Here is a 25,990-nt window from a genome sequence, read left to right as displayed (position 1 = left end):
TCAGGGATACACCATGGTAACAGGCCCCTTCAGGCCCAGCGAGCCCGTGCCGCCCAATCACACCCGCGTAACCAATTAACCTACTAACCGGTACGAGTTTGATGGGGATGATAACGGGTTTCAGGTAGGACGAGGTAGTTGACCGTCAGTGCTGACTCAGCGGAACAAGCACCCCTTTCCTTGCCATGCACCGTAAGTCAGAATTGATCCCTGGCTTTGCCTCTAAAACTTGGTTCACCAAATTATTACCGTACGGAAACCACACCGCAGCGGACAAGAGGGTAGCTAAAACTACCCAGCACACCCTGCTCGTGGACAGTGTTATCCCACTCCTGTCAGGCAGGACCACCCGAATGGAGAACAGTTACTTTCCCCAAGCCGTCAGACTGATCAAACACCTCCACCCACCGCCGCTACATACACACCAGCCACAACCCCTCAGAAACTTTCACCCTCCCCATGCACGGCCACTTTACGCTCACACTCCATTCCTCATACCTACTCCGATACAGTCACCGTCCCACTGCGTTTCCACATGCCCTGCGGCTACCTGGACGAGCTCCTCCTGTCAAGAGTCTCTCTGTCCTTTTATCATTTCCTGTCAGTCACCTTATGTTCAGACACTCCTGCATCTAGTGTCACTTTATGTACATTCAATCAGTCGATGTACATAAGCTCATCGTACATATATAGAGCCACTCAGCCATACTCAACAGTTACTTGTACATTGTGTTTTGTAGGATTGCTTTTATGTTTTAATCGATTGTGTACTTTATGCTGCATCAGATCCGGAGAGAGTATCACTCAGCTCATCGTTACACTGGCGTACTGAAGAACAACAATGAACAGCCTTGAATCTTATTCCAACTCTTTGCCTTTTCCTGGTTAATAACGTCAGAGCTGCATTCCCTCGCTAGCTAATCAAATAATGTTGAAATCAAGTGTTGGGTCCACTTTGGAGCTGGAGGCTGGTTTTCAATTACAAAAGCCCTTGTGGGAAGTATATTGATGTAAGAAACAAAATTTTGTGGCCAGCAAGCAGGCAGCGATGAGTGAAAACCCCAAGAGTGCAAAATAACCTCAGACCAGGTAGGTTATTAAAATGCTTAAAATCATTTGACTTCAGATTACTAATGCCTTCAGGACGGCAGAGAGTGGAGTAATTTTTAAAGTTATGCCCATGTTTCATAAATGTACATTTTTAATAAAGACCTTGTCTGAAAACATTTGAGTTTGCATTTTTAAATAAAGATTTCACACACTTTGTGTCTTGCTCATTCGACTTTGATCCCCATCCTCAGTATGTGGGCTTACAAACAAGGCCAACTCCGAAAAGATACCCTGACACAGAAGGGAGCAGATGTGCACATCACCTCTGAAGGCCATTCCTGCCCTACACCGGAGGACTTAAAAAATTTATTTCAGGACAGAGCACAGTAAAGGGCTATTCCGACCCAACGAGCCCACCCATATGACCAATTAATCTACTAACCCGCATGTCTTTGGGCTGTGGAAGGAACTGGAGCACCTGGCGGAAGCCCATGAGGTCACCGGGAGAACGCACAAACTCCTTACAGACAGCGGAGGGAATTGAGCCTGGGTCGGTGGCGCTGTTATAGCGTTACACTAACCGCTATGCCACCGCGCCGCCCTAATGATCTGGAACATCAACCTCACCGTCAAAGAGGCTCAAAGGTTCATTTCTTACCACAGTATACAACTCTGAAACTCTTCTTCCCCAGATAGCCACGAAACCAAAAAAGAAAAGATGGCAGCAGGATCACCGGCCCCCACATTGCCCCTCCCCTGCACAAAAACATGAACAAAAATGGAAAAGGAACATCGACTCCCAAATCCCCCTCCCCTGCACACAAAAATGAGAAAGATCGGGTTAAAAACACAGAATAAAAAAAATTATAAGACTGAAAACAGTCTATAGTCTCAAGTCCATATTCAAAACGCAGAAAACCTGGCTAACATTCTCTGGGCACAGTGGCAGGTCTTTCCCTCTCTGGCAACAGAGCGATCCCCCAGCATTCAACAGGCAGTCTCTCCTCTCCAGCAGCAGAGCGATCCCACCAGTGATCAAAAGGCAGTCTCTCCTCTCCAGCAGCAGTCCAGTGCTACTCTGGGGGATTGCTACTCAGGCAGAGGAGACATCTTTTGGGAACTCAGGCAATTTGGACGACTTGCGGCTGGCATGGGCCGTCGGGCTGAATGGTTGGCTTCCATTGCTGACTCTCTATGATAAGTGCTTGTTGACTCTTAGAGGATTAAACAGCGCCTCCGGGCATTACAGTGAGGAAGTTGTTACCTATGCCCCAACCTTCATTTGCACAGTGAAATGTGTTGCTTGCATCAATGACTGACACGGTCCGAGGATGTGCTGGGGGCTGCCCGCGAATGTTGCGCTGCTTCTTGCCCACGGCTCACTAACCCTAACTCGTCCACCTCTGGAATGTGGGAGATAACTGGAGCACCCAGCTGTACAAACTCCTTACCAACAGTGATGAAATGGAACCTGGGTCACAGGCGTTGTAAAGTGTCACACTAACCACTACGCCACAGTGCCGCCCAGAAAAAGACTGTTCGTTATCGGCTGTGTCGTATTAGCTCAGCAATCATTATCTTTGACCATGATTATTGCTCTTGGCAAATTTTTCTACAGAAGTGGTTTGCCATTGCCTTCTTTACAAGTCGGGTGATCCCAGCCATTATCAATACTCTTCAACGATTGTCTGCCTGGCGTCAGCGGTCGCATAACCAGGGGTTGAGATATGCACCAGCAGCTCATACGACCATCCACCACCTGCCCCCATGGCTTCACGTGACCCTGATCGGTGGGCTAAGCAGGTGCTACACCTCGCCCAAGGGTGACCTGCAGGCTAGTGGAGGGAAGGAGCGCCTTTCACCTCCTTTGGTAGAGACGCATCTCCACCCCGCCACCCCCAAAAGAAGATAATTTGATTAAATATCAGCAATTTTCTTGCCTCGTGTCAGTACAATGGACAGTCCGAGGATGTGCTGGGTGAGCTCGCAAGTGAACCTATGCGTCCAGTGCTCACAGCTCACTCACCTTAATACTTCTGTCTTTGGAAGCGGGGAGGAGACTAGAGCGTCACTAAACACCCCCTCCCGACCCCAACCTTACTGCTCTGACATCTTCCCCCTTCCTTTCCAGTCCTGATGAAGGGTCTCAGCCCGAAATGTCGACTCCTTAGTCCCTCCATAGATGCTGAGTTCCTCCAGTAGTGTGTGTGTGTGTGTGTGTGTGTGTGTGAGAGAAAGAGAGAGACAGACAGACACGCTTAAGGTTTCCAGCATCTGCAGAACGTCTTGTGTTTATTAACACATCCCTGTTAGTTGGAGCCTCCTGTTTGTAAGATGGCTGCGACCTCCCAGAGCAATGGCTCTGTCACAATTGTTAAGACGTCAGCTGTAGAGAACTTGTAGTACCCTAAGATGCTGAAGAGAGTTTTATATAAACGCACCTATTTATGGATGACAGCATCGCCCAACACCCACTCAACTGTAGTTTGACTGCAAAGTGAGTCACCGTCTTTCTCAGGGAGATGATTTGTTACTGTTGCACTGGAACTTGGTTAGAACTCACTGCAACCCCGTTGCAGGCAGAGTCCCTGCATTTTGTCCACGTAATTAACTTCACAGGCACCAGTAGTCAACACGGAGGCATTTTTGGTTTGATCTGAGCTGTGAGCAAAACAAACCTAAATTACCATCATAACTTTTAAATTTTATTTATTGAGATACAGTGTGGGATGGGCCATTTCAGCCCTTCGAGCTGCACTGCCCACCAATCCATCCAATTTAACCCTAGCCAGATTACGGGACAGTTTACAAGGACCAATTAACCTACCGGTCTTTGGACTGTGGGAGGAGGAGACCCACGCGATCATGGGGAGAACGTACAAGCTCCTCACAGGCAGCGGTGGGAATTGAACCCGGGTCGCTGGTACTGTAGAGCGCTGTGCTAACCACTATGCCACCGTGCCACCTCATCACATCAACGTGGTCCAGACAATTCTGAGATACAAAGTCAAAGTAACTTTATTATCGAAGAATGCATGCGTCACTACACATCAGCTTGAGAATCATTTTCTTGCAGGAAAAATAAAGAAATAAAGTGGAATTTATGGAAAACACGACGTAAATAAAGACTGACAAGCAGTCAATGCTGCAAAGACAATCGTGCCAATAAAAAATAAACATCGTACGCGGGAACAGATGGAACTGGAACTTGCCCGGGCCGATGAGAATATTAAACAACATATTAATGTGAGCAGCTCCCCACAACGTACACATTTTATACATGCGTATTAAATTAGAGGGCTCTTAAAACATTTTGGGACTTGAGTTGTGTCTACCGGCTCACAGAACACGTCCAGCACCTGACAACACTGTTGCTGTCCCTGAGCTACTTTCATTGCTAAGACGTCATGCAGAGACATTTCCCACCCACTCTGAAGGTTGAACACGTAAGGGGATTTGCCCGGGGACCAGCGCGTTAGTGTCATCGCAAAGAAGGCACAACAGCACCTCTACTTTCTTAGAAGTTTGCGCAGAGTCGGCACGTCACCTAAAACTTTGACAGACTTCTATAAATGCAGAATGGAGAAGACCCTGACTGGTTGCATCATGACCTGGTATGGAAACACCATATAGTTGTGTATCTGTGCACTTGCAATGCTACTGTGACAATGTGATTTCCTTTGGGATCAATAAAGTATCTATCTTTCTACAGGAAGTGTTAGACACAGCCCAGCCCATCACAGGCAGAGCCCTCCCCAACATTGAGCGCATCTACAAGAATCGCAGCATCCGTCATCAAGGAACCCCACCATCCAGGCCATGCTCTCTTCTCACGGCTACCATCGGGCAGGAGGTACTAGAGCCTTAGATCCCACAGCAACAGGTTCAGGAACAGCTATTAACCCTTCAGCCATCAGGCTCTTGAACCAGCATGGGTAACTTCACTCACCTCAACTCTGAACTGATTCCACAACCTATGGACTCACTTTCAAGGACTTGACAACTCATGCTCTCAGTATTATTTATTGACTTAATTTTTTTTTTTGGTTTTGCAGTTTGTCTTCTTCTGTACACTGGTTGCTTGTCAGTCTTTGTGTGCAGATTTTCATTGATTCTATTGTCTTTCTTTGTTCTACTGTGAATGCCTGCTAGAAAATGAATTTCAAGGCAGCATTTGGTGATAAATATGTATTTTAGTGATAAATTTACTTTGAACTTTGCTGCAATGTCAAGGGCTTTGCGGGCAGAATGGTTGAGTGATGGTGCATTCAGAAGTGAGGGAATTGCACAGGATTAAGGGGCTTTATTTTTGGTTCCCACAAGATGGTAGTCATCATGGTTTAATTCCCACCGCCGACTCTAAGGAGTTTGCACATCCTCCCTGTCCGCGACCGTGCGAGGAGAGTGCGGGTGCTCCGGTTTCCTGCTACATCCTAAAGACATACATTTCGGGTTAGAGTCGGTGAGCTGTGGGCGGACTGTACTGGTGCTGGAAGTGTGGCGACACCGCAGACTGCAGCCAGCACATCCTCAGACCGTGCTGGTCGCTCGGGCAAATGGCACATTCAGAACCAGGCTTAATACACGGTGAAATTTGTTGCTTTGCAGCAGCAGTGCTCTGCAATACATAATAACAAAAACTGAACTCCAGTAAGAATATATATAATTGCCTGGCTGTGGACAAGGAGAGTCCGTGACAGTTCATTACCAATGTTGCTCATTTAGTTAAAGAGTGATATTTTTCCCTTCTTTTTTTAAACCCATTTATTTAAATGATTTGGATTGGACTGATTTGTTACTGTCACATAGAGTGAGGTACAGTGAAAACTTGTCTTGCGTACAATTTATACACAATTCACCCCATCGTTATGTTCCATATTGTATGTCGTAGGCAATCATGGTCTTTCCAGGACCATGATTGTTCTTGGCAAATTTTTCTTCAGAAGTGGTTTGCCATTGCCCTCTTCTGGGCAGTGACTTCACAAGATGGGTGACCCCAGACAGGCGCAAAAAAAAATTTAAGTGTACATGCGACAAATAAAGTTCAAGGTAAATTTATTATCAAGGTGCACATATGTCACCATATACAACTCGGAGATCCATTTTCTTGGGGGCATACTCAATAAATCTATAGAATAATAAGCATAAACTTGATCTTTAGATAAATTTTATTTTTACAATCCTTTCCCTTGGCTGCTTCACCTCAGGTCTTGGCAACATTGGGAAGTATTGGTGGAGAAAGAGAGAAGGAAAACCTGCCACTCCATAAATCTTTCAACAGGTGTCTGAGGTGACCTTGCGGTATCCCCAGATTCACCACTCGGGGGGGGGGGGGGGGGGTGTCCCAGAAACATATATACTACCAAATCATTGCAGGCGACCTTTGCCCTGGCAACAACTCCTTCAATGACCGACAATTCTTCACGACATCAGCCGATACATCAATGGAGTCCTGCCTTCCCTCCTCCACTGACTAGTCCCATGCTCAGAATCTGAATCAGAACCAGCATATGCTGGGAAATTTGTTGTTTTGTGGCAGTAATACATAGAAATAAGAACTATAAATTACAATAAGTAAATATAAAAAAGTAAATTAAATTAGTGCAAAAGAAAAGGGAGAAAAAGAAATACTGAGGTAGTGTTCATGGGTTCAACGTCCATTCAGAAATCAGATGGCAGAGGGGAAGAAGCTGTTCCTGAATCGTTGAGTGTGCCTTCAGGCTCCTGTACCACCTCCTGTTTCTGTGCTGTGTGACTGATACGGCTGACCACACGTCGATGGTTTGGCGCTCTGGCAGTGTAGAAGTTAGCAGGACGCTATTACAGCTCAGTGTGTTCTGGAGTTCAGAGTTCGATTCTGGTGCTATTCTGTAAGAAGTTTGTGCATCCTCCCTGTAGAATGTGTGTGTTTTTCCCCTGGGTGCTTCCCACCATCCAAAGACGACCTGGGGAGGTTAACTGGTCATTGTAAATCATCCCGGGATTAGGTTAGGGTTAATTGGGGTTGTGGGGTTGCTGGGGCAGCATATTTCACACTGTATGTTAAATAAATAACTTTTCATAGTACTGCTAGGCCCTTTATGTTCCTGCTCAGCAATTCCTCCTCCTCCTCACCCTTCCACACCTCCCTCTTCTCCCCATCTATTTATCATCCACCTGCCACCACCTCCCCACTCTACACCCCATCTCCTGCCCAGCGTAAAATGCCTGTCACCTTTCACCCCCCCCCCCCCATCCACCAATCACCTCCGGCCTCCTCCCCTCTCCACTGTCAGCCCCGAAACGCTGGCAATTTCCTTTCATCCCCAAGGATGCTGCTCGACCCGCTGTGTTCCCCCAGTAGACTGATCGATTGTCGCTCTCTTGTGTCTCCAGCTCCGAAACTGACCCAGATGAGGTGCGAGGTGTATTGGGGTGGGGTGTAGGTGAAACAATCGCAGACCCATGGCCCCCTCCCAGATCCTGGGCTCCCAGTGGCTGTATGCATACTACGTGACCAGTTGTGTGAGGTGTAAGGATCAAATCCTCAGTTATGTACCTCCACCTCTCCACATCCACCCTTCAGAAGATAAATCGTCATTTTTTTTTTCTGGGCGATACAGTCGTGGAGAGACAGAGCTGCTGCCTCTCAACAGCAGAGACCGGGGTTCAATCCTAACCCCAAGGTCCTATCTGCGTGGGGTTCACACATTTGCCCTGAGTGAGCGTACATCCTCCAGTTCACAGCAACGTGCAGATGCATCCAGTGGCTATTTTACCATGCGAAGCATGTGGCAGCAACTCAATGCACAAAAGCACACAGACATCTTTAATATCTCTCTTAAACAGTCCGCCGTCCCTGCAGGCTTCAAGGCAGTTCCCCACCATTTCAGCGGCCAAGAGCCCGACAGTAACTGGTCCAAATGATTACTGGCTATGGGCACTGGCTTCCACAATCATAAAGTGCTGTTAATGAATGGTGTAAAATCCCACCTCGGACCATTTCCCACTGACCCACCGCTCAAACCGGTCCACTCATGATGCCATAACCTCGGCCCTCCACTCCACCCCTGTTCCACCTAGAAAACGATGCCCCGCATGCCAAGATGTCACTCATCGACTTCAGCTCGGTGTTTAAACACGATTAGCCCTCAGAGCCTGTGGGGTGGGGGGGAGGGGGGGGGAGAGAGAGAAAACGATCCTCTCTGTGACCGGATCTCGGACTTCTGGACAGAAAGACCCCAGTCAGTCCGAGTTGGCAGCAACATCTCAAGCCCCATCGTGCTGAGCACTGATGTCCCCCAGGGTTGCTCAGATCCAGCTCACACCCCAGCATCAACTACACTGATACCACCACAGTGGCTGGCCTCATTAGCAACCGTGACAAGCTGGCATACAGAGAGGCAGGGAGGCTTATCAAATGGTGCGTGGGGATCTCACTGAAACCTATCACATGGTGAAAGGACTAGACAGGGCGGATGCGGAGAGGATGTTTCCTGTGGTGGAGATATCCAGAACTGGAGGATATACCCTCAAAATTGAGGGGAGACCCTTTAAAACAGAAGTAGGGGGGAGTTTTTTCAGCAAGAGAATAGTGAGTCTATGGAATACTTTGCCACAGACTGCGACGGAGACCGTCAGTGGGTATATTTAAGGTGGAAGTTGATCATTTGCTGATCGGTCAGGACATCAAAGGATACAGCGAGAAAGCAGGTTAAAGGGGTTGAGTGGGATCTGGGATCAGCCATCATAGAATAGCAGAGCAGACACCATGGGCTGAATGGCCTAATTCTGCTCCTGTGTCCTATGGTCTACCAACCTGAGTCTCAATCTGGACAAGGCTGAAGAGATGAGCGCGGACAAGGCTGAAGAGATGAGGAGCGCGGACAAGGCTGAAGAGACGAGGAGTGCGGACAAGGCTGAAGAGACGAGTGCGGACAAGGCTGAAGAGATGAGGAGTGCGGACAAGGCTGAAGAGACGAGTGTGGACAAGGCTGAAGAGGTGAGGAGTGTGGACTTCAGGAAAGGCGCAGGTCACCCACTCTCTGTTGCACATCAGTGGCTCTGCCGTGGAGAGAGTGAAGAGCACAAAGTCCCTTGGAGAGACAATCTAACCTGGACCCACAGCACCTCCTCACTGGTCAAGTGAAGGGATTAAAGGGCATTGGTAGAAAATGGGTGGCCAGCACTGACTCAGTGGGCCGAAGGGTTTGCCTCCAGGCTGTATCTCCTCAACAGCTCTGAGCTCCCATCCACCCGAGGCCCAGCTTACAGACAATCAGCTCACAGAACACCAATCACAGACATCAGCCTGCCCTCTGCGGACGCTGCTCCTGCATCGGTAAAAGAGCCAGCATAATCAAAGACCCCATCCACCCCGGGCAGTCCCCTCTCCCATCGGGCAGAAGATACAAAAGCCTTGCCCCTATGGTCAAGGACATTTCTGGTAGATTATTGAATGGTGCACTCCTGACCTCAACATCGACTTTATTATGATCCCGGTTACCGGCACTGCACTCTCTCTCTGCAGCTGTCACCCTCTATTCTGCATTGTTATTGTTATACCTTGTTCTCCCTCAATACACTGTGTAATGCATATGTGTTGGGTGGCAGGGTGGAGATGCGTCTCGACTGAAGAGGAGACAGGGTGCTCCTTCCCTCTGCTAGCCTGCAGGTCACCCTTGGGCGAGGTGTAGCACCCGCTTAGCCCCCGATCAGGGTGATGTGAAGCCGTGGAAGCAGCTGGTGCACATCACAAGTCCTGGTTATGTGACCACTGACACCAGGCAATCTCTGAAGAGTATTGATCACCCATCTTGCAAGAAGGCGGCAGCGATGACAAACCACTTCTGGAGAAAAATTTGCCAAGAACAATCATGGTCCTGGAAAGAAGTGATCGCTCACGTCATGCGACACGGCGCATGACGATGATGAGTGGTGTGTAAACTGTCCCTCACAAACCAGTAACAATAACAAACCAGTCTAATCCAAACCATTTAAATAAATGGGTTTATTAAAAAAAGGGAAAGATATGGCATTCGTAACTAAAAATGAGCAACACTGACAATAAACTGTCACGGACTCTCCTTGTCCACAGCCAGGCAGCTTGCGGAGTTACTCTGTGCTCTCTGCCTCTCTCCGGCAGAACAGGCTCTCCGATTAGAGCACCTCGCTCCCTCATTAGCTCTAATTGAGGCTGTCAGTGTGCCGGGACTCACTCACTCCGGAATGCCAGGAGACCTCTGGTTACGGCAGACCTGACCTTCTCGCTCCGCGACTGGGCCTTAATGTCAGCGACAGTAATTAGTGCTCTGCGTGTTAAAGAGAAAAGTAACGCTGACCTCGTTACGCAACAGCAATGAATACAAGCCGATTTCTGGAAATGTCACTCCCAGCCCTTTCCAGCTATTAACCAACTAGCTTCCTAGCACTCACCGTTAAGACACAGTAATTAGACGCATATCATTATTTTAAATCTTTCAGATCAGGACTTGTCACTCTACACAACCTCGCCTCCCTTCCTCTGCCCCATTCCCATCTAGGACCCTTGTCCACTAGTAAGGGGCGGCGCAGGCCCTTCGGCCCAACTAGTCCATGCTGGCCAAGATGCCCTTTTATGCTAGTCCCATTTGCCGGCATTTAACCTTGCAGACCTTTCCAATCCATGTACCAGTCTGAATATCTTCACCCTGCCCCAACCACCTCCTTTGTCAGCTCGCGATGTTAGTACCACATAACTTCTGATGGGAGGTGCCCCTCAGTTTCCTGTTAAATCTTTCAGCCCTCACCTATGCCCTCTATATTTTTGATTCCTTCTTTCCTGAGGAAAGAGAGAGAGAGAGAATTAGTCTCACTTGTCACACATACATTGAGACGTGCAGTGAAATGTGCCATTCTGCGTCAGACCAAATCAGCAAGAATCGTGCTGGTGACGTCACAGCGTGGCCCACAAATCAGTGACCCTAACCAGTACGTCTTTGGACCGTGGCAGGAAACCAGGTCACCCGGAGGAAACCCACGCGGTCAAAGGGGGAAGGTACAAACTCCTTACAGGCCCGGGGGGGGGGTACTGAACTCCGATCGGTGATCACTGATGCCTTATCCGCTACGCGGCTCTGAATGCAAGCGTTGTCGTGTCTACGAGCCTCATGATGTTACACTTGTATAAGATTAATGTCAATCTCCCCCACCTCAAGTGCCAGCCTGCCCAACCTCTCCCGGCAACGTGCCGGTAAGCCATCTTTGTTCCAGTTTATCTCACAGAGAGTGGTGGGTGTATGGAACACCCTGCCATTAAAATTCCTCTTTTTAATGCCTTTTTTTTTTTAAAATCCCCTTTTCAAGGTGGTTGGAGTTCTATCGAGGTCCTGATCTGCACCGGCACTCAAACTGCAGTTTGATTTTACAGCGGATGGGTTCCTGCTCCTGGAGCTCGGTGGCTGACTGCTTCCTGATATTCTCCGGGTGCAGGACGGAAGATGGCGCCTCGGGGGTGCGGTGCTGTGGACGACCGATTCCAGGCCGGTGTTGCTGACCGAGGTGTCGCGGGAGAAGGAACGTCGGGATTTCGCTGCGGAGCACGTATGGGCGGAGGTCTCTGTAATCCAGCGATCTCGCATTCTCTTGCTCTCTTTCTCTCAATGCTGGGGAGAGTTTGCTGCCGATTCTCGATTCGCAGAATCTCACGGCAGGTGGTAATATCCTAACAGTGACCGTCAGTCTCCCCCTTCACTGTGAAAATGGGCAATATCTCTCTGTAACACATATCAAAGTTGCTGGTGAACGCAGCAGGCCAGGCAGCATCTCTAGGAAGAGGTACAGTCGACGTTTCGGGCTGAGACCCTTCAGTTAGTCCTGACGAAGGGTCTCGGCCTGAAACGTCGACTGCACCTCTTCCTACAGATGCTGCCTGGCCTGCTGCGTTCACCAGCAACTTTGATGTGTGTTGCTTGAATTTCCAGCATCTGCAGAATTCCTGTTGTTTGATATCTCTATGTGCCTTGTTAGCGAGAGAGAGAGAGAGAGAGAGTCTGTGACATGTCGAACTGTCGGGTAAACAGTAGTTTAACTGACTGCAGATCTTGGTCTCTCTTTGGTGTTTTGCTGTTGCTTGGCGGGTGATGGACACTGACGCGTTTTGCTGAAACAGACGGGGGAGAGGTTGAGGCGTTAATGATTGCTGGGGCTTGCGTGGGGGGAGGGGGGTCTTTGGGGTTCTAACAGTCATTCTTTTGGAGTTCGGTTTCTCGTGGATTTCAGGTTGTGTACTGTACACGTTCTCCAACAACAAACGCAGTTTAACTCCACGCCACCTGCTAATCCGACACCCAGCTGCGTGTTAACGGTAACGAGGGTCAAGCTGAGGTCAGTGCTCAGCTCGCTGCTTACGAGGTTAACTTGTCTCTGCGCTGGACCGGGATGAGGCCCGCCACTAACGGGGCCCCTGGACCTGCTGCAGAGATGAACGGGCTTCGTGGCCGTGAACTCACTTTACTGTTTGCACGATTTGTTCTTTCTTTCCCCCACGTTGGGTGTTTGATGGTATTTTATTAAAAATAGGTTCTATTGGGCTTCTTTTCTTCGCAGCTGCCTGTAAGAAGATGAACCTCAGGGTTCTATATAGTATACATACTTTGATGATAAATGTACTTTGAATATACTGTACGTTGAAACATACAGTGAAACATACCATTAAGACACATTTGTGTTAACAGCAAACACACCTACTGACGTGCTGGGGGGGGCACACATCCTGGTGCCGACACAGCAAGCCCACAATGTTCCGCAGAACCACACAGAGAAGGACTCAAACAGCAACAACAACAGGACAAAAGGCGGCTCTTTTCCACCTTCTCAGAGACACACACACACACACACACACACACACACACACACACACACACACACACACACACACACACGTTGGCCTTTAACCACAGGACAGGCTGCCTCCAGGCCTCCAGTCCCTGGGCCCCCGAGGGGTGCATCAGAGGGATTTGGAAGGCAAGCCTCCCCCGCACAGCGGCGGAGAAAGAGTTAAGTACGCACAACATGGGGCTGAAATTGCGTGCACAGAGCCACTGACTCGACCCCTCACGGGACTCCGACTGCGAGTATATTGTGCAGCAACTGAGTGCAGGATATAATCTACATTTTGTGCTTCTTTAATGACCTTTTAAAGGGAAATTTTATTAAAAAAATTGTTTCAACATCTGCAATTATAATTAAATATCACTCACATCCTGAAAAAATAATAGTAATGTTCTGTATAAGGTGAGTCATTTTTTTTAAATTAAGCACTGAAAAGCAAAACGTTACACCTTTTCCTTTATGCTAGTGCTACAAGTGAGTACTCACGTCCGGTTATTAAATACCTTCCTCCAAGAGGACACAACCTTGTCCTAGGGTTTGGAGGCTGGCGTATCTCAATGACCCGGCTGGAGTCAGGGCTTTAGGCTTTTTCTCTTGGTAGGGTCAACCATGCCAAACAGGTCAAAGGGTAGAGGTCAGGCTAAGAGTGGTCCGCCAGTCCTCCAGGTTCAGGGGTTTAGCTCAGGGCTAACAACCTGACCTGTTGAACAAAACTGTTACAGAAACAGCAATGAAGAATCCTTCTACATCTGAGCGTGACAGTATTCCTGAGTCTCCACCCGGGACTTGTGTAACTGACAGTAGTGAAAACCGACAGGAAGTTACTGACATGATGAAGGAAGCCCTGAACACTGCCAGAGATGGGAGACCTTCATTGCTGCCCCGATCGCCAGCGGCGTACCGGACAGTAAACAGTAGCACATAAACACCTTGGTGTGAGACACGAGGCCAGCACTACACTACTGGCTGTTCTTGTCTTGTACGTGAGCACCTTGGTGTGAGAGACTAAAGATTAGCATCAAAACGTACAGTGAAAACGGGGGCCTTGTGTCAAATCAAATCAGTGAGGATTGTGCTGCGCTGCCCGCAAGTTTTGCCAAGTTTCCGGCACCCTCCGTTCACGAGCCGTAATTGTACGTTTTTGAAATGTGGAAGGAAAGCACAGCCCCTGGAGGTGATGGGGAAAGAGTGCCCAGAGCCCTTACCAGCAGTGGCAGGATTCGAACTCCAATCTTACAGCCAGTGCTGTAAAGCATTAGGCTAACTGCTTCGATGCTGTTAAGACTTTAAACTTTATCAGCACACTCCTTCCTTAAACACCACCCCGCATTGTTTGACAAGCATGAACAGAAGTCTTTGGAATGTGGGAGAAAACCAGAGCATTCGGTGGAAACTCAGCACAGTCACAGGGAGAACGTACAAAACACCAGACAGCCGGCGGTAGGAATCGAACCCTGATCTCACAGCTGGCACGGTAAAGTGTTGCGCTAACCGCTATGGTACTGTGCTACCCAGTGCCCAGCAGACCGGCTCCCGATCTGAGCGCGTCAGCTCCTGACACCCGATTTCTTCCCATGGCCTCCCAAGTCAGGAGCAGGGTGACACACCCTCCCCCTCACCGGGGTGAACGCTGTTCCAACAACTCCCTGCAACACGCTCAGCAGGCCAGGCAGCATCTGTGGAAAAGAGTACAGTCGATGCTTCAGGCCGAGACCCTTCAGCAGAACTGGTCCTGACGTTGTGTCTCAGCCCAGAATGGCAACCGTTTACTCTTTCCCAGAGATGCTGCCTGGCCTGCTGAGTTCCTCCAGCATTGTGTGTTTGTGTGTCTGTGTCTGTTGGTTGCTTGGATTTCCAGCATCTGCAGACTTCAAGATTCAGGATTATTTATTATCAAAGGATACAAACATGAGATTTGCTTGCTCACAGGTAGCCACAAAGAAAGAAACTCAGAAGACAAAAAATAATAGAAATAATAAAAAAAACAACACTTGAAGCGCAAGAGAAAGATTAAAAAACCCAAGTCATTCAAACAATTGAAACGAACAACCGCATTCGGTATCAAATCTGAATCCTCAGATCCGACCCCCGGAAAAGCCTGGAGTAGGCCCAAAGCCTCAGTATCAATTCATCATATTAGTGGGCAAGGAGCACAACAGCCAGGGCAGTCTGCAAAACCTCAGCACCATGGAGATGACCATCGTGGAGAGTGAGCGAAACAGGCTCGTCTCCGATCCCGACTCCCTGTCTTTTCACTCTATCTGCAATGCACCCTCTCAGGCCATTCCCCGAACTCTCCACGCCATCCCTCGCCCCTTCACTGTTTCCGGCGAAATTTTAACACAATTTACCTCAGAAAAGACATTTTAGCGATGTTTTCTTGCCTGATTTTCTCGTGTTTTGTGTTCAATACCATCTATATAGGGCCAAGCAGCCCAGTTGAATGGCGTCCTGTCCACCACTGTAATTACTTGTTTCCATCACCACCGGCACAGAGTTTGTGGTATGGATGGTGTACAAATGCACCTCGGTTACCAAATAGCACACTCTAAATCTGCCATCTACTGCCAAGGTCAGCATGTTGGTATTCATTTCGAGAGGACTAGAATATAAAAGCAAGAATGTAACGCTGAGGTTTTATAAAGCACTGGTGAGGCCTCACTTATGGTACTGTGAGCCGTTTTGGGCCCCTCATCTTAGAAAAGATGCGCTGGCATTGGAGAGAGTAAAGAGAAGGTTTACAAGAACGATCCCAGGAATGAAAGGGTTATTAGGGAGAGAGGGAGCCTGTGGTATGTCAAATACCGGGTGAACGAGCAGTCTATGGAGTACTGCAAGTCTGGGTATTTGTGTTGCTTTGCTGCATGGGTGAGTGCTCGGTGGCAGTGCCAATGCTTTTCTGCCAGTGGGGGGAGGGGGGTGGATTGTTGCTTGCTTCCGCTTAAGCGTGGGAGGGAGGGGAGCTGGGGGGAGGTCTTTGGGGTTCTAACATTTAACTGTTGCTCATTCTCTGGGGCACTCCTCTGTTTTCGTGGATGGTTGCGACGAAAAGGTATTTCAGGATGTATATTGTATACATTTCTCTGACATGAAATGTACCTTTGAAACATATGAGGAGCGTTTGATGGTTCTGGGCCTGTGCTCGCTGGAGTTTAGAAGAATGGGGTTGGGAGGGGAAAATCTTTCATTGAGACCTACTGAATACTGAAAGGCCTAGATAGAGTGGACATGGAGAGAATGCTTTCTATAGTGGGAGAGTCTAGGACTAGAGGGCACGGCCTCAGAATAGAAGGACGTACCCTTGGAGGAATCTCTTTAGCCAAAGGATGGTGAATCTGTGGAATTCACTACCACGCACAGCCGAGGAGGCCAAGTCACTGGGTATATTTAAAGCGGAGCCAGATAGGTAATGGATTAGTGAGGGCATCAAAGGTTACTGGGAGAAGGCAGAGAGTGGGGTTGAGGGGGCAAGTAAATCAGCCGTGATGGAATGGGCTAATTCTGCTCCTATGTCCCTGGGTCTCCAGGGCAACACACTACAGCCAGTTCACCCCCTCAGTCACACAGGGCGACAGGTGACTTGTTAAAGGAGCATAAGATGATAAGCAGGCCAGGGGCCTTTTCCTGGTACAAGAGGGCATAATTTTAAGGTAGATGGAGGAAATTACAGGGGGATGCAGAAGTTCATCTTGTTTTATAACACAGGGAGTGGTAGACGTGTGGAACACACTGCCAGTGGGGGTGGGAGAGACAGATACATTAGGTACAGTTACAAGACTCTTAGACAGGCACAAGGACGACAGAAAAATGGAGGGCTAAGGGCTAAAGTGGGAGCGAAACGTTAGATCCATCTTAAAAAGGTTGAAACAACACCGTTAGCGGGAGGGTTTCTACGGCGCCGTAAATGTTTCACGTTCTTACTAGTGAGCAGAGTCGTTCAGTTCAAACTCGTAGCCGCGCGCTGCCGCCAGCTTTACGTGTGGGTCGGCCCACAGGCAGCGGAGGGCGTGAGCGATGAACGGGAAGAGGGCGCAATCCTCATCAACGCACTGGCCGCACGATAGCACCGTCTGAGCGTGGATCTGGAAGACAAGGAGCAGAGCGGTCAGCACCTGCCAAGGACGGGTCACGGGTCTCAGAGCGGCGGCGAGGGGCCAGGACGCTGGCGGGGGGGGGGGGGCGGCGAGGGGAGGGAAGGAGGGCGGGGCACTCCAGATATCAACGTGTCAGTTGTCTTTGAGTACGAATCTCCAGTAAACAAGAAATCAGAGTCAATCAGGTTTATATAGTTATAGTCATACTTTATTGATCCCGGGGGAAATTGGTTTTCGTTACAGTTGCTCCATAAATAATAAACAGTAATAAAACCATAAATAGTTAAACAGTAATATGTAAATTATGCCAGTAAATTATGAAATAAGTCCAGGACCAGCCTATTGGCACAGGGTGTCTGACCCTCCAAGGGAGGAGTTGTAAAGTTTGATGGCCACAGGCAGGAATGACTTCCTATGATGCTCAGTGTTGCATCTCGGTGGAATGAGTCTCTGGCTGAATGTACTCCTGTGCCCAACCAGTACATTATGTAGTGGATGGGAGACATTGTCCAAGATGGCATGCAACTTAGACAGCATCCTCTTTTCAGACACCACCGTCAGAGAGTCCAGTTCCATCCCCACAACATCACTGGCCTTACGAATGAGTTTGTTGATTGTCAATGTACTCCTGCTGCACAGTAACTAATCTCACGACATCTGCGAGTGATATTAAACCTGATTCTGACAAATATTGTGAAAATTGCTGTTTTGCAGCAGCAGTACAGTGCAATACATAAAACTAAATTAGAATAAGAAATATTACACAAGTACTTTAAAAAGAGAGCAAAAATACTGAGGTAGCATTCACTGGTTCATTGTCAATTCAGAAACCTGATGGCGGAGGGGAAGAAGATGCCCCTGAGGTGCTGAGTGAGTGTCTTCACTCTCCTGAAACTCCCCCCTGAGGGTAGCAATGAGAAGGGGCCAATTCTGGGTGGTGGGGGTCTTTAATGATTGATGCTGCCTTTTTGAGGCATTGCGTTGTGAAGATGTCCTCAAGGCCGGGGACAGATTCAACAAATGTCCGGTTTGCTATCACGGACACACGCCATGAAATTTGTTGTTTTCCGGCAGTGGTACGTTTCTGGCCGAGACCCTTCATCTGGGCTGGAGAAAAAAAGCTGAGGAGTAGATTTAAAAGGCTGGAGCTCCAAGCGTCTCGGCCCGAAAGGTCGACTGTACTCTTTTTCCATGGATGCTGCCTGAGCTGTTGAGTTTCTCCAGCATTTTGTGTGTGTTGCTCGGATTTCCAGCATCTGCAGATTTTGTGTCTGTGATTGGATTATTACACTGCAAAGCCTCTTCCAGGGTTGCCAACAATGAAGACGTTTAAATCTTCTCTTCGACAGGAGTTCAGTGAAACCCTCTCCCACTGCTCCCCCTCTGGGATCTCTGCACCCCTCTGACTCTTCACTCCCTCTCCTCCCCCAACCTTTTAAATCTACTCATCTTTTTCTCTCCAGTCCTGCTGAAGGGTCTCCGCCCGAGACTTCGACTGTACCCTTTTCCATAGGTGCTGCCTGGTCTGCTGAGGTCCTCCAGCATTTTGTGGAAGAAAATGGTGAGAGTGGAAGGTTAAAGATAGCAACTTTATCATCCAGATACTTCCCCGAAGGAGGTACAGTCAAGGGTCAAAAGTGAACAAAGTTCAATGGGGGCGAGTGTAAAATCCTAGATCCACAGAACTTTACCATGGGAGAGCATGGGAGGAACAGGGATGTGTTGATAGAACTGGTCCCACAAACCAGGAACAACCTCCGGCGCTGGCGCAATGCTGCCACCTGCTGGCATCACACGTCCATACAGCTCACAGTCCATCCCACTGGAGCAGATAGCAAACACAAGAGATTCTGCCTGTGACGGAAATCTTGAGCGACACACACAGAATACCGGAGGAACTCAGCAGGTCAGGCAGCATCTTTGGAAGGGAGTAAACAGTCGACTTTTTGGACCTCGTCTCAGCCGAAATGTCGGCCATGTTATTCCCCTTCACAGACGCTGCCTGACTTGCTGAGGTCCTCCAAGCACTGTACGTGTTGGACCAGATTCCAAGGTACCCATCCGTACCTCTGTACTTGTGATCTGCACCAAGGCTTGTATCACTGCAGAAAGACAGCAGAACATGGATGGGAGAAAAATAGAGGCTCTATGGGAGGGAAGGGTTAGATTGCTCCTCGATCGGTTAAATGGTTGGCACACCATAGGTCAAAGGGCAAGTACTGAGCTGTGGCGTTCTATGCTCCAAACAGAGCTGATAGGTTGATGTAAATAATTTTACACCTTAACTGTTCCAAATCTGCCTCCTCCATAAGAACTGATCCACAATTCCCTCTTCATCTTTATCCAGTTTCTTTTCTTCAATCTTTATCTGCAACTTGCCACAGTGACTCCCAGTGGGAGGAAGCTTCTCCCTGGGCTACAGACCTTCTCCCGTGACAACAAGATACCGATAATTACATAGAACCTACAGCACACGACAGGCCTTTTAGCCCCTCGATACTGTGCTGACCTTTTCACCTACTCTAAAATCAATCTAATCCTTCCTTCCCACAGAACCCTCCAATTTTTCTTTCATCCATTTGGCGCCTGTCTTCTATTTTTCAGAGTATAACAAAGAGTCAGAGAGCAGAAACGGGCTCCTGAGCCTGTCTGGTCTGAGCTTAAATATTATTTAGCCTAGTTGCATCGACATGCACCCAGAAAATAGCCCTGCCATCCACGTACTTATCCAAATTTCCCTTAAATGTTGTAATCAAACCCGCATCCACCACTTCCGCTGGCAACTCGTTTCTTTGATTTTGGCATGTGCCTGCACGTGCGCGTGTCTGCGTGTCCATGCGTGTGTCGGTGATGACGGATTTTTCCGTGGAGGGAGAGGGGGAGGGGGGGAGGGGGGAAGGGGGGGAGGAGGAGGAGGGGTGCCACTCCCCACACAGACATTTTTCACGGTATTTTTCCCTTTGTTTTACGAGGTCGAGTTGCATTCTGGCACGGATGGAAAGCGTACTCGGGAGCGGACCCGACTGGTTTCGAACCTGGGATCTTCTGCTCCCGGGTCTGGCGCCGATGACATTGCGCCACCAGCCAGTCCAAGGCAACTCGTTTCACCCCGAGTGAAGAGGTTTCCCCTCAAGGCGCCCTTAAACATTTCACCTTTCACCCTTAGTCCATGACCTCTAGTTCTAGCGTCACCCAACCTCAGTGGAAAGAGCTTGCTTGTATTTACCCTATCCACAGTCCTCACAATTTTGTATACCTCTATTAATCTCCCTCATTCCTCTACACTCCAGGGAATGAAGTTCTAATTCAGCCTTCCCCATTTCTCAGGTTCTCAAGTCCCAGCCACACCCTTGTAAATATTCTCTGTATGCTTTCAATCTTACCTATATCGTTCTTGCACGTAGGTGACCAGACCTGCACATTAATTATCTCCCAAATAAATTTCAGTAAGACCCTATCGCTCAGATTCAGAATTGTTCACGTGTACAGAGTAGAATGCGTCTTTTACAACCAATACAATCTAAAGATGCACTGGGGGCAGCCCGTGGGTGCCACCACACATTCCAGCGCCAACGTAGCACACCCACGATGCTGGGCAGAACAACACAGAGCACAACAACGGGGAAGCAAGCCCCATTCCCCTCTCCCACCCATGCACACAGTCCTCCCAGTTTCCAGGCTTCAGCTGTCGATCACCTCTGGTTCCTCGTGGAAACTGTCTCCGTGATCCACCCCCAACGTTCCCCGTTGTTGTGTTGGGCCACAGTCCCAGACTCAACTTCACATTCACCGGGCAAACACAGAAGTTTAAACATTCTTCACACTCCGGGGGGAGAGGGAGAGACAGAGCTCTGGACTGATTGGGGTCTCCAAACACACCTCTGCCCCTCCAGAGGGCCCAGACATGGTTGTAACCATGGACGATCTCCGGGAGTGGAGTGTTTCTGCGACCTCGGATCACCTACGAGAAATATACTGGAGAGGGTCTGAGCCCAGTGGCCTGAGGGCCACTCTGCTGAGGAATCTCTGCGAGTCTACTGGGGAAGTCGAAGGCCCAGTGTCTGCCAGTCAACAGAGGTCCAACAGAGGTTGGAGGCCAAAATGGCTTGTCCTGGGATTGGAGGGCAGTGTATGTGCCTAGGTGAGTGTGAGGGAAGAATGGGGCTTGTTTTGCTAGATATATGTACATCCATACACACATCAGTATGCTCTTTATCGACTACAGTTTGGCATTCAATACCATCACCCCCTCAAAACTAATCAGTAAGCTTCAAGACCCTGACCTCAATACCTCCCCTGTGCAATTGGATCCTTGATTTCCTCTCTTGTAGACCCCAGGTCAGTTTGGATTGGCAACAACATTTCTTCCATGAACTCGATCGGCACAGACGTACCACAAGGCTGTGTGCTCAGTCCCCTGCTCTACTCGCTTTGTGTGGCTAAGCACAGCTCCAATGCCATATTCAAGTTTGCTGATGACTCCACTGTCCCACAGGCCAAATCAAAGGTGGTGATGAATCAGCATGTAGGAGGGAGACTGGAAATCTGGCTGAAGGATGCCACAACAACCTCTCACTCAATGTTGGCAAGACCAAGGAGCTGATGATTGACTTCAGGAGGAGGAAACCAGAGGTCCATGAGCCAGTCCTGATCAGAGGATCGGAGGTGGAGAGAGTCAGCCACTTTAAATTCCTCTGTTTTATAATTTCAGCGGAACGTCCTGGGCCCAGCAGGTAAAGGCAATTATGAAGAAAGCCCAGCAACACCTCCACTTCCATAGGAGTTTGTGGAGATTCGGCATGACATTAAAACTTCTATAGATGTGTAGTGAAGAGTATATTGACTGACTGCAGTAGAAACACCAATGCCCTTGAATGGAAAATCCTACAAAAGGTAGTGGATTTGGCCCAGTATATCACGGGTAAAGCCCTCCCAACCATTGAGCACATCTACATGAAACATTGCTGTAGAAAAGCAGCAACAATCATCAGAGATCCTCACCACCCAGGCCATGCTCTTTTCTCACTGCTACCATCGGGTAGAAGGTACCAGAGCCTTAAGTCTCACACCACCAGGTTCAAGAACAGTTACTACCCCTCAACCATCAGGCTCTTGAACAAAGGAGGAAAATTACATTCATCTACTGAGATGTTCCCACAACCAATGATCTCACTTTAAGGACTCTTTATCTCGTTATTTCAGGCTTTCATTATTTGTTGCTATTTATTTATATTTGCAATTCCACAGTTTGTTGTCTTCTATGCTCTTGCTCTTCCATTGATCCTGTTAAAGTTACTGTTCTATACATCTGCTGAGTATGCCCGCAGGAAAATGAATCTCGGGGTTGTATGTGGTGCCATGTAGATACTCTGATAATAAATTTTACTTTGAACTCTGATAATAAATTTACTTTGAACTTTGATAATAAATAATTTACTTTGAACTTCAGTCTGTTCTGTGCTGCTCTGTTGAACATTGTGGACATGCAATGCTGGCGTCAAAATGTGTGGCAATACTTGCGGGCTGCCCCCAGCGCATTCTGGTTAACACCATTGACTCATTCCACTCTATGTTTCATTTATATCTGATGAATAAATCTTAAACACAAGAGATCCTGCAGATGTGGAAATCCACAGTAACACACACACACACACAGACACAAGAGGAATTTCCCAGATCAGGAAGTATCTGTGGAGAGGAATAAACAGTTGACATTTCAGGCCAAGATCTTTCATCAGAATTTGAACCTGAGCTTCATGGTGAAAGAGAACTTCCGTTCATGAGGCCAGTCGGCTCAGCAGCTCTTTCGAAGGAGGATCTAATCTGCCCGCAACCTCTTCTATCTCATAGCTGTGGGAAGTGTTACCCAGCCCTTCGCAAAGCTCCCGTCAAGTCAGCCCCATTCAGGCCGCGTGTCCCAGATCAGCACAACTCAGCGTCGAACACACACCTCATTCACCCCCTCGCGGTGGGTCATCTCAAACCCACGGGCACCACATTCTCACCGTGTTTTTGGGGTTGGCCAGGTTGATCCGCAAGATGCCCATGCCTTGTAGCACGAACTTCATTGAACTGAGGAGGTTGTCTAGGACGGCAGGCTGGAGGGAGGAAGAAGAGACAAACCAGTGGTTAGCCATCAGATGTCAAAAAGACTGGAGAACGAGGCAACAAAAACTTTTAATTTCTTTGAACATCACCTGGAGTTTCACAGGAGTGGTCTGAATCCTACTAATAGGAAAGCCAACCACACACTGGTACCAGGTACAAGGTAAATGACTTATTCTACTTAATACCCATGATTATCCAAGATTTTCTCAGGGGGCTTGTCAACTTGAAATTATGTCGCTTTTTTTTTCACGTAGAGATACAACACAGGACATTATAGCCCAGTACAGGCTCTTCGGCTCATGGTGTTGTGCCTACCTTTCACCCTTCTCAAAGACTAATCTAACCCTTCCCTCTGACATCCGGTAGTCTTGCGAGACCATGGATCTGCGCCTGGAAAGTCTTCACTCTCCAGGGCGCAGGCCTGGCCAAGGTTGTATGGAAGACCAGCAGTTGCCCATGCTGCGAGTCTCCCCTCCCCACGACACCAATGTCGTCCAAGGGAAGGGCATCAGAACCCATATAGCTTGGCACCAGTGTCGTCGCAGAGCAATGTGTGATTAAGTGCCTTGCTCAAGGACACAACACGCTGCCTCGGCCGGGGCTCGAACTCACGACCTTCAGGTCGCCAGTCCAATGCCTTAACCACTTGGCCACGTGCCCACAGAGGGAGAGTTGTCTTCCCTCAGCCTCGGACGAGTTCTTTACGGCTCTCAGTTCCAATGGAAAGAGCATCAAGGTCTTGAAATGGAAATCAAATATCCAAATTCCTGGTGAAATCACACCTTGTCCCTTCCTTTACAGTCCTGATGAAAAGTCTCAGCCTGAGGCATCGACTGTTTATTCCTCCAGTACTCTTATGTGTCTTGCTCCTAACCCACTTTCACAGGAAAACTTCTCACTGTGGACTCTGTGATGATTGAAAAGCCAACTTCCACCAGTCTCGCGAAGTGAGCACTGAACCTCAGCATCCCGTCCAACTGTCTGGGAAAAGGGAGGTCAAGGGCCCAATTCTAGAGCAAGTTCATGGGATCGGGACCAGGCGGTAAACAAAGAACATACAAACATTCAGTGGCCACTTTACTAGGTACCTCCCGTACACAACAAAATGGCCATCGAGTATATATCCGTGGTCTTCTGCTGCTGCAGCTCCATCCCTGTCCAGGTTCGACGTGTTATGCATTCAGAGACACTTGGCTATTTGAGCTACTGTTCCCTTCCTGTCAACTTGAAGCAGTCTGGCCCTTCTCCTCTGATCTCATTAACAAGGTGCTTTCACCCACTGGACTTTGTTTTTTTGTTTTTCACACCACTCTCTGTCAACTCTGGAGCAGGGATTCCCAACCTGGGGTCTACCGACCCCCTGGATAATGGTATTGGTCAATGGTATAAAAGACATTGGAAACCCCTGCTCTAGAGACTTGCTGTGCATGAAAATCCCAGGAGACCGGCAGCTTCTGAGATACTCGAACCACCCCGTCTGGCACCGACAATTGTTCCACAGTCAACATCATATTTCTTCCCCATTCCTAACAGCTGAACTTCTTGACCATGTCTGCATGATTGAGTTGCTGCCACGTGACTGGCTGATTAGATACTTGCATCAATGAGCAAGTGTACAGGTGTCCTTATAATGTGGCCACTGACTATAAAATAGCACAGGTCCTTCACTCCCAGATCAATCCTACCCTTCCTTCCTAAACAGGCCCTTCACTCCTAGATCAATCCTACCCTTCCCTCACAAACAGGCCCTTCACTCCCAGATCAATCCTACCCTTCCCACCCAAACAAGCCCTTCACTCCCAGATCAATCCTACCCTTCCCACCCAAACAAGCCCTTCACTCCCAGATCAATCCTACCCTTCCCACCCAAACAAGCCCTTCACTCCCAGATCAATCCTACCCTTCCCATCCAAACAAGCCCTTCACTCCCAGATCAATCCTACCCTTCCCACCCAAACAAGCCCTTCACTCCCAGATCAATCCTACCTTTCCCACCCAAACAGCCCTCCATTTTTCTTTCATCTACGTACCTATCTAAGAGTTTCTTAAATGACGCTGCTGTATCTGACTCTGCCGCCACCCGGTTGGCAGCATAGTCCTGGTGACAACTCAGCACAACAGAATCCGCTGGAAGACTGTAAAAGGGAAAAGTAAGTACGGCCTCCCACCCTGTGCAGAGGCACAAAATTTGTATTCAAAGCCTCCAGCTCACAGAATTCAGTAATGCGAGGTTTTGTGATTGCAACAATACCAATCCATCTGTGACCTCTGAATGATAATACCATATTATCAGGTTGTTATAACTGGGACAATAATAGATTAAAGCGTCAGGGCCGCAACAAACCAACCCATTGTAAACAGAACAATCCCAATCTATTGTCGCCTCATGAAAGGCACAAAGCTCCCACGGCTGGAACCGACTGTCTGCCCTCAGCAATCAGCCCTTCATTTCTTCATGAACGGTACTGTCACCAGGATTTCGTGAACGGGGGCAACGCTCATCCTTAATGGCACGGTTAGCGTGACGCCAGCGATCCGGGTTCGATTCCTGCCAGGAGCTTTTTCACGCTCGCCCCGTGACCGCGTGGGCTTGGTAAGAGCCACTCCGGTTTCTCCTCACGGCCCAAACACGTACCAGTCGGCAGGTCAGTACCGGTCGGTACCGTGGACCAGCTGAGCTGTTACCGGGCTAGGGGGCATAACTTAAAGGTGATTGGGTGAAAGTAAAGAAGGGATGTCAGAGACAAGTTGTTTTTGCTCACTCACAGAGTGAGTGAAACACCCTGCCAGGGGAGGTGGTTCAGGCAGATAATTACTGATTGATTGAATGAGATACAATGCAGAATAGACTTTCTCAGCAATCCCCCGATTTAACCTGAGCCTAATCA

General features: G+C 48.6%; 1 protein-coding gene across 1 annotated transcript in view; it reads right to left on the bottom strand.

Moving 5' to 3' along the window:
• The window catches only part of gnav1 (guanine nucleotide binding protein (G protein) alpha v1), a 122,003-nt gene that overhangs the window by 58,970 nt on the left and 37,043 nt on the right, over positions 1-25,990 (bottom strand). Inside the window, exons 3-4 of the mRNA XM_072242078.1 lie at positions 23,000-23,092; positions 16,822-16,982 (exon numbers count right to left, since the gene is read on the bottom strand). Of these exons, the coding sequence (XP_072098179.1) occupies positions 16,822-16,982; positions 23,000-23,092 (254 nt within the window). The remainder of the gene's footprint in view (positions 1-16,821; positions 16,983-22,999; positions 23,093-25,990) is intronic.

Source organism: Mobula birostris, chromosome 24, assembly GCF_030028105.1.
Source record: "Mobula birostris isolate sMobBir1 chromosome 24, sMobBir1.hap1, whole genome shotgun sequence".
Classification (NCBI taxonomy): domain Eukaryota; kingdom Metazoa; phylum Chordata; class Chondrichthyes; order Myliobatiformes; family Myliobatidae; genus Mobula; species Mobula birostris.
The sequence above is the reverse complement of the archived record's forward strand: the minus strand, read 5'-3'. Positions and strand labels throughout refer to the sequence as shown.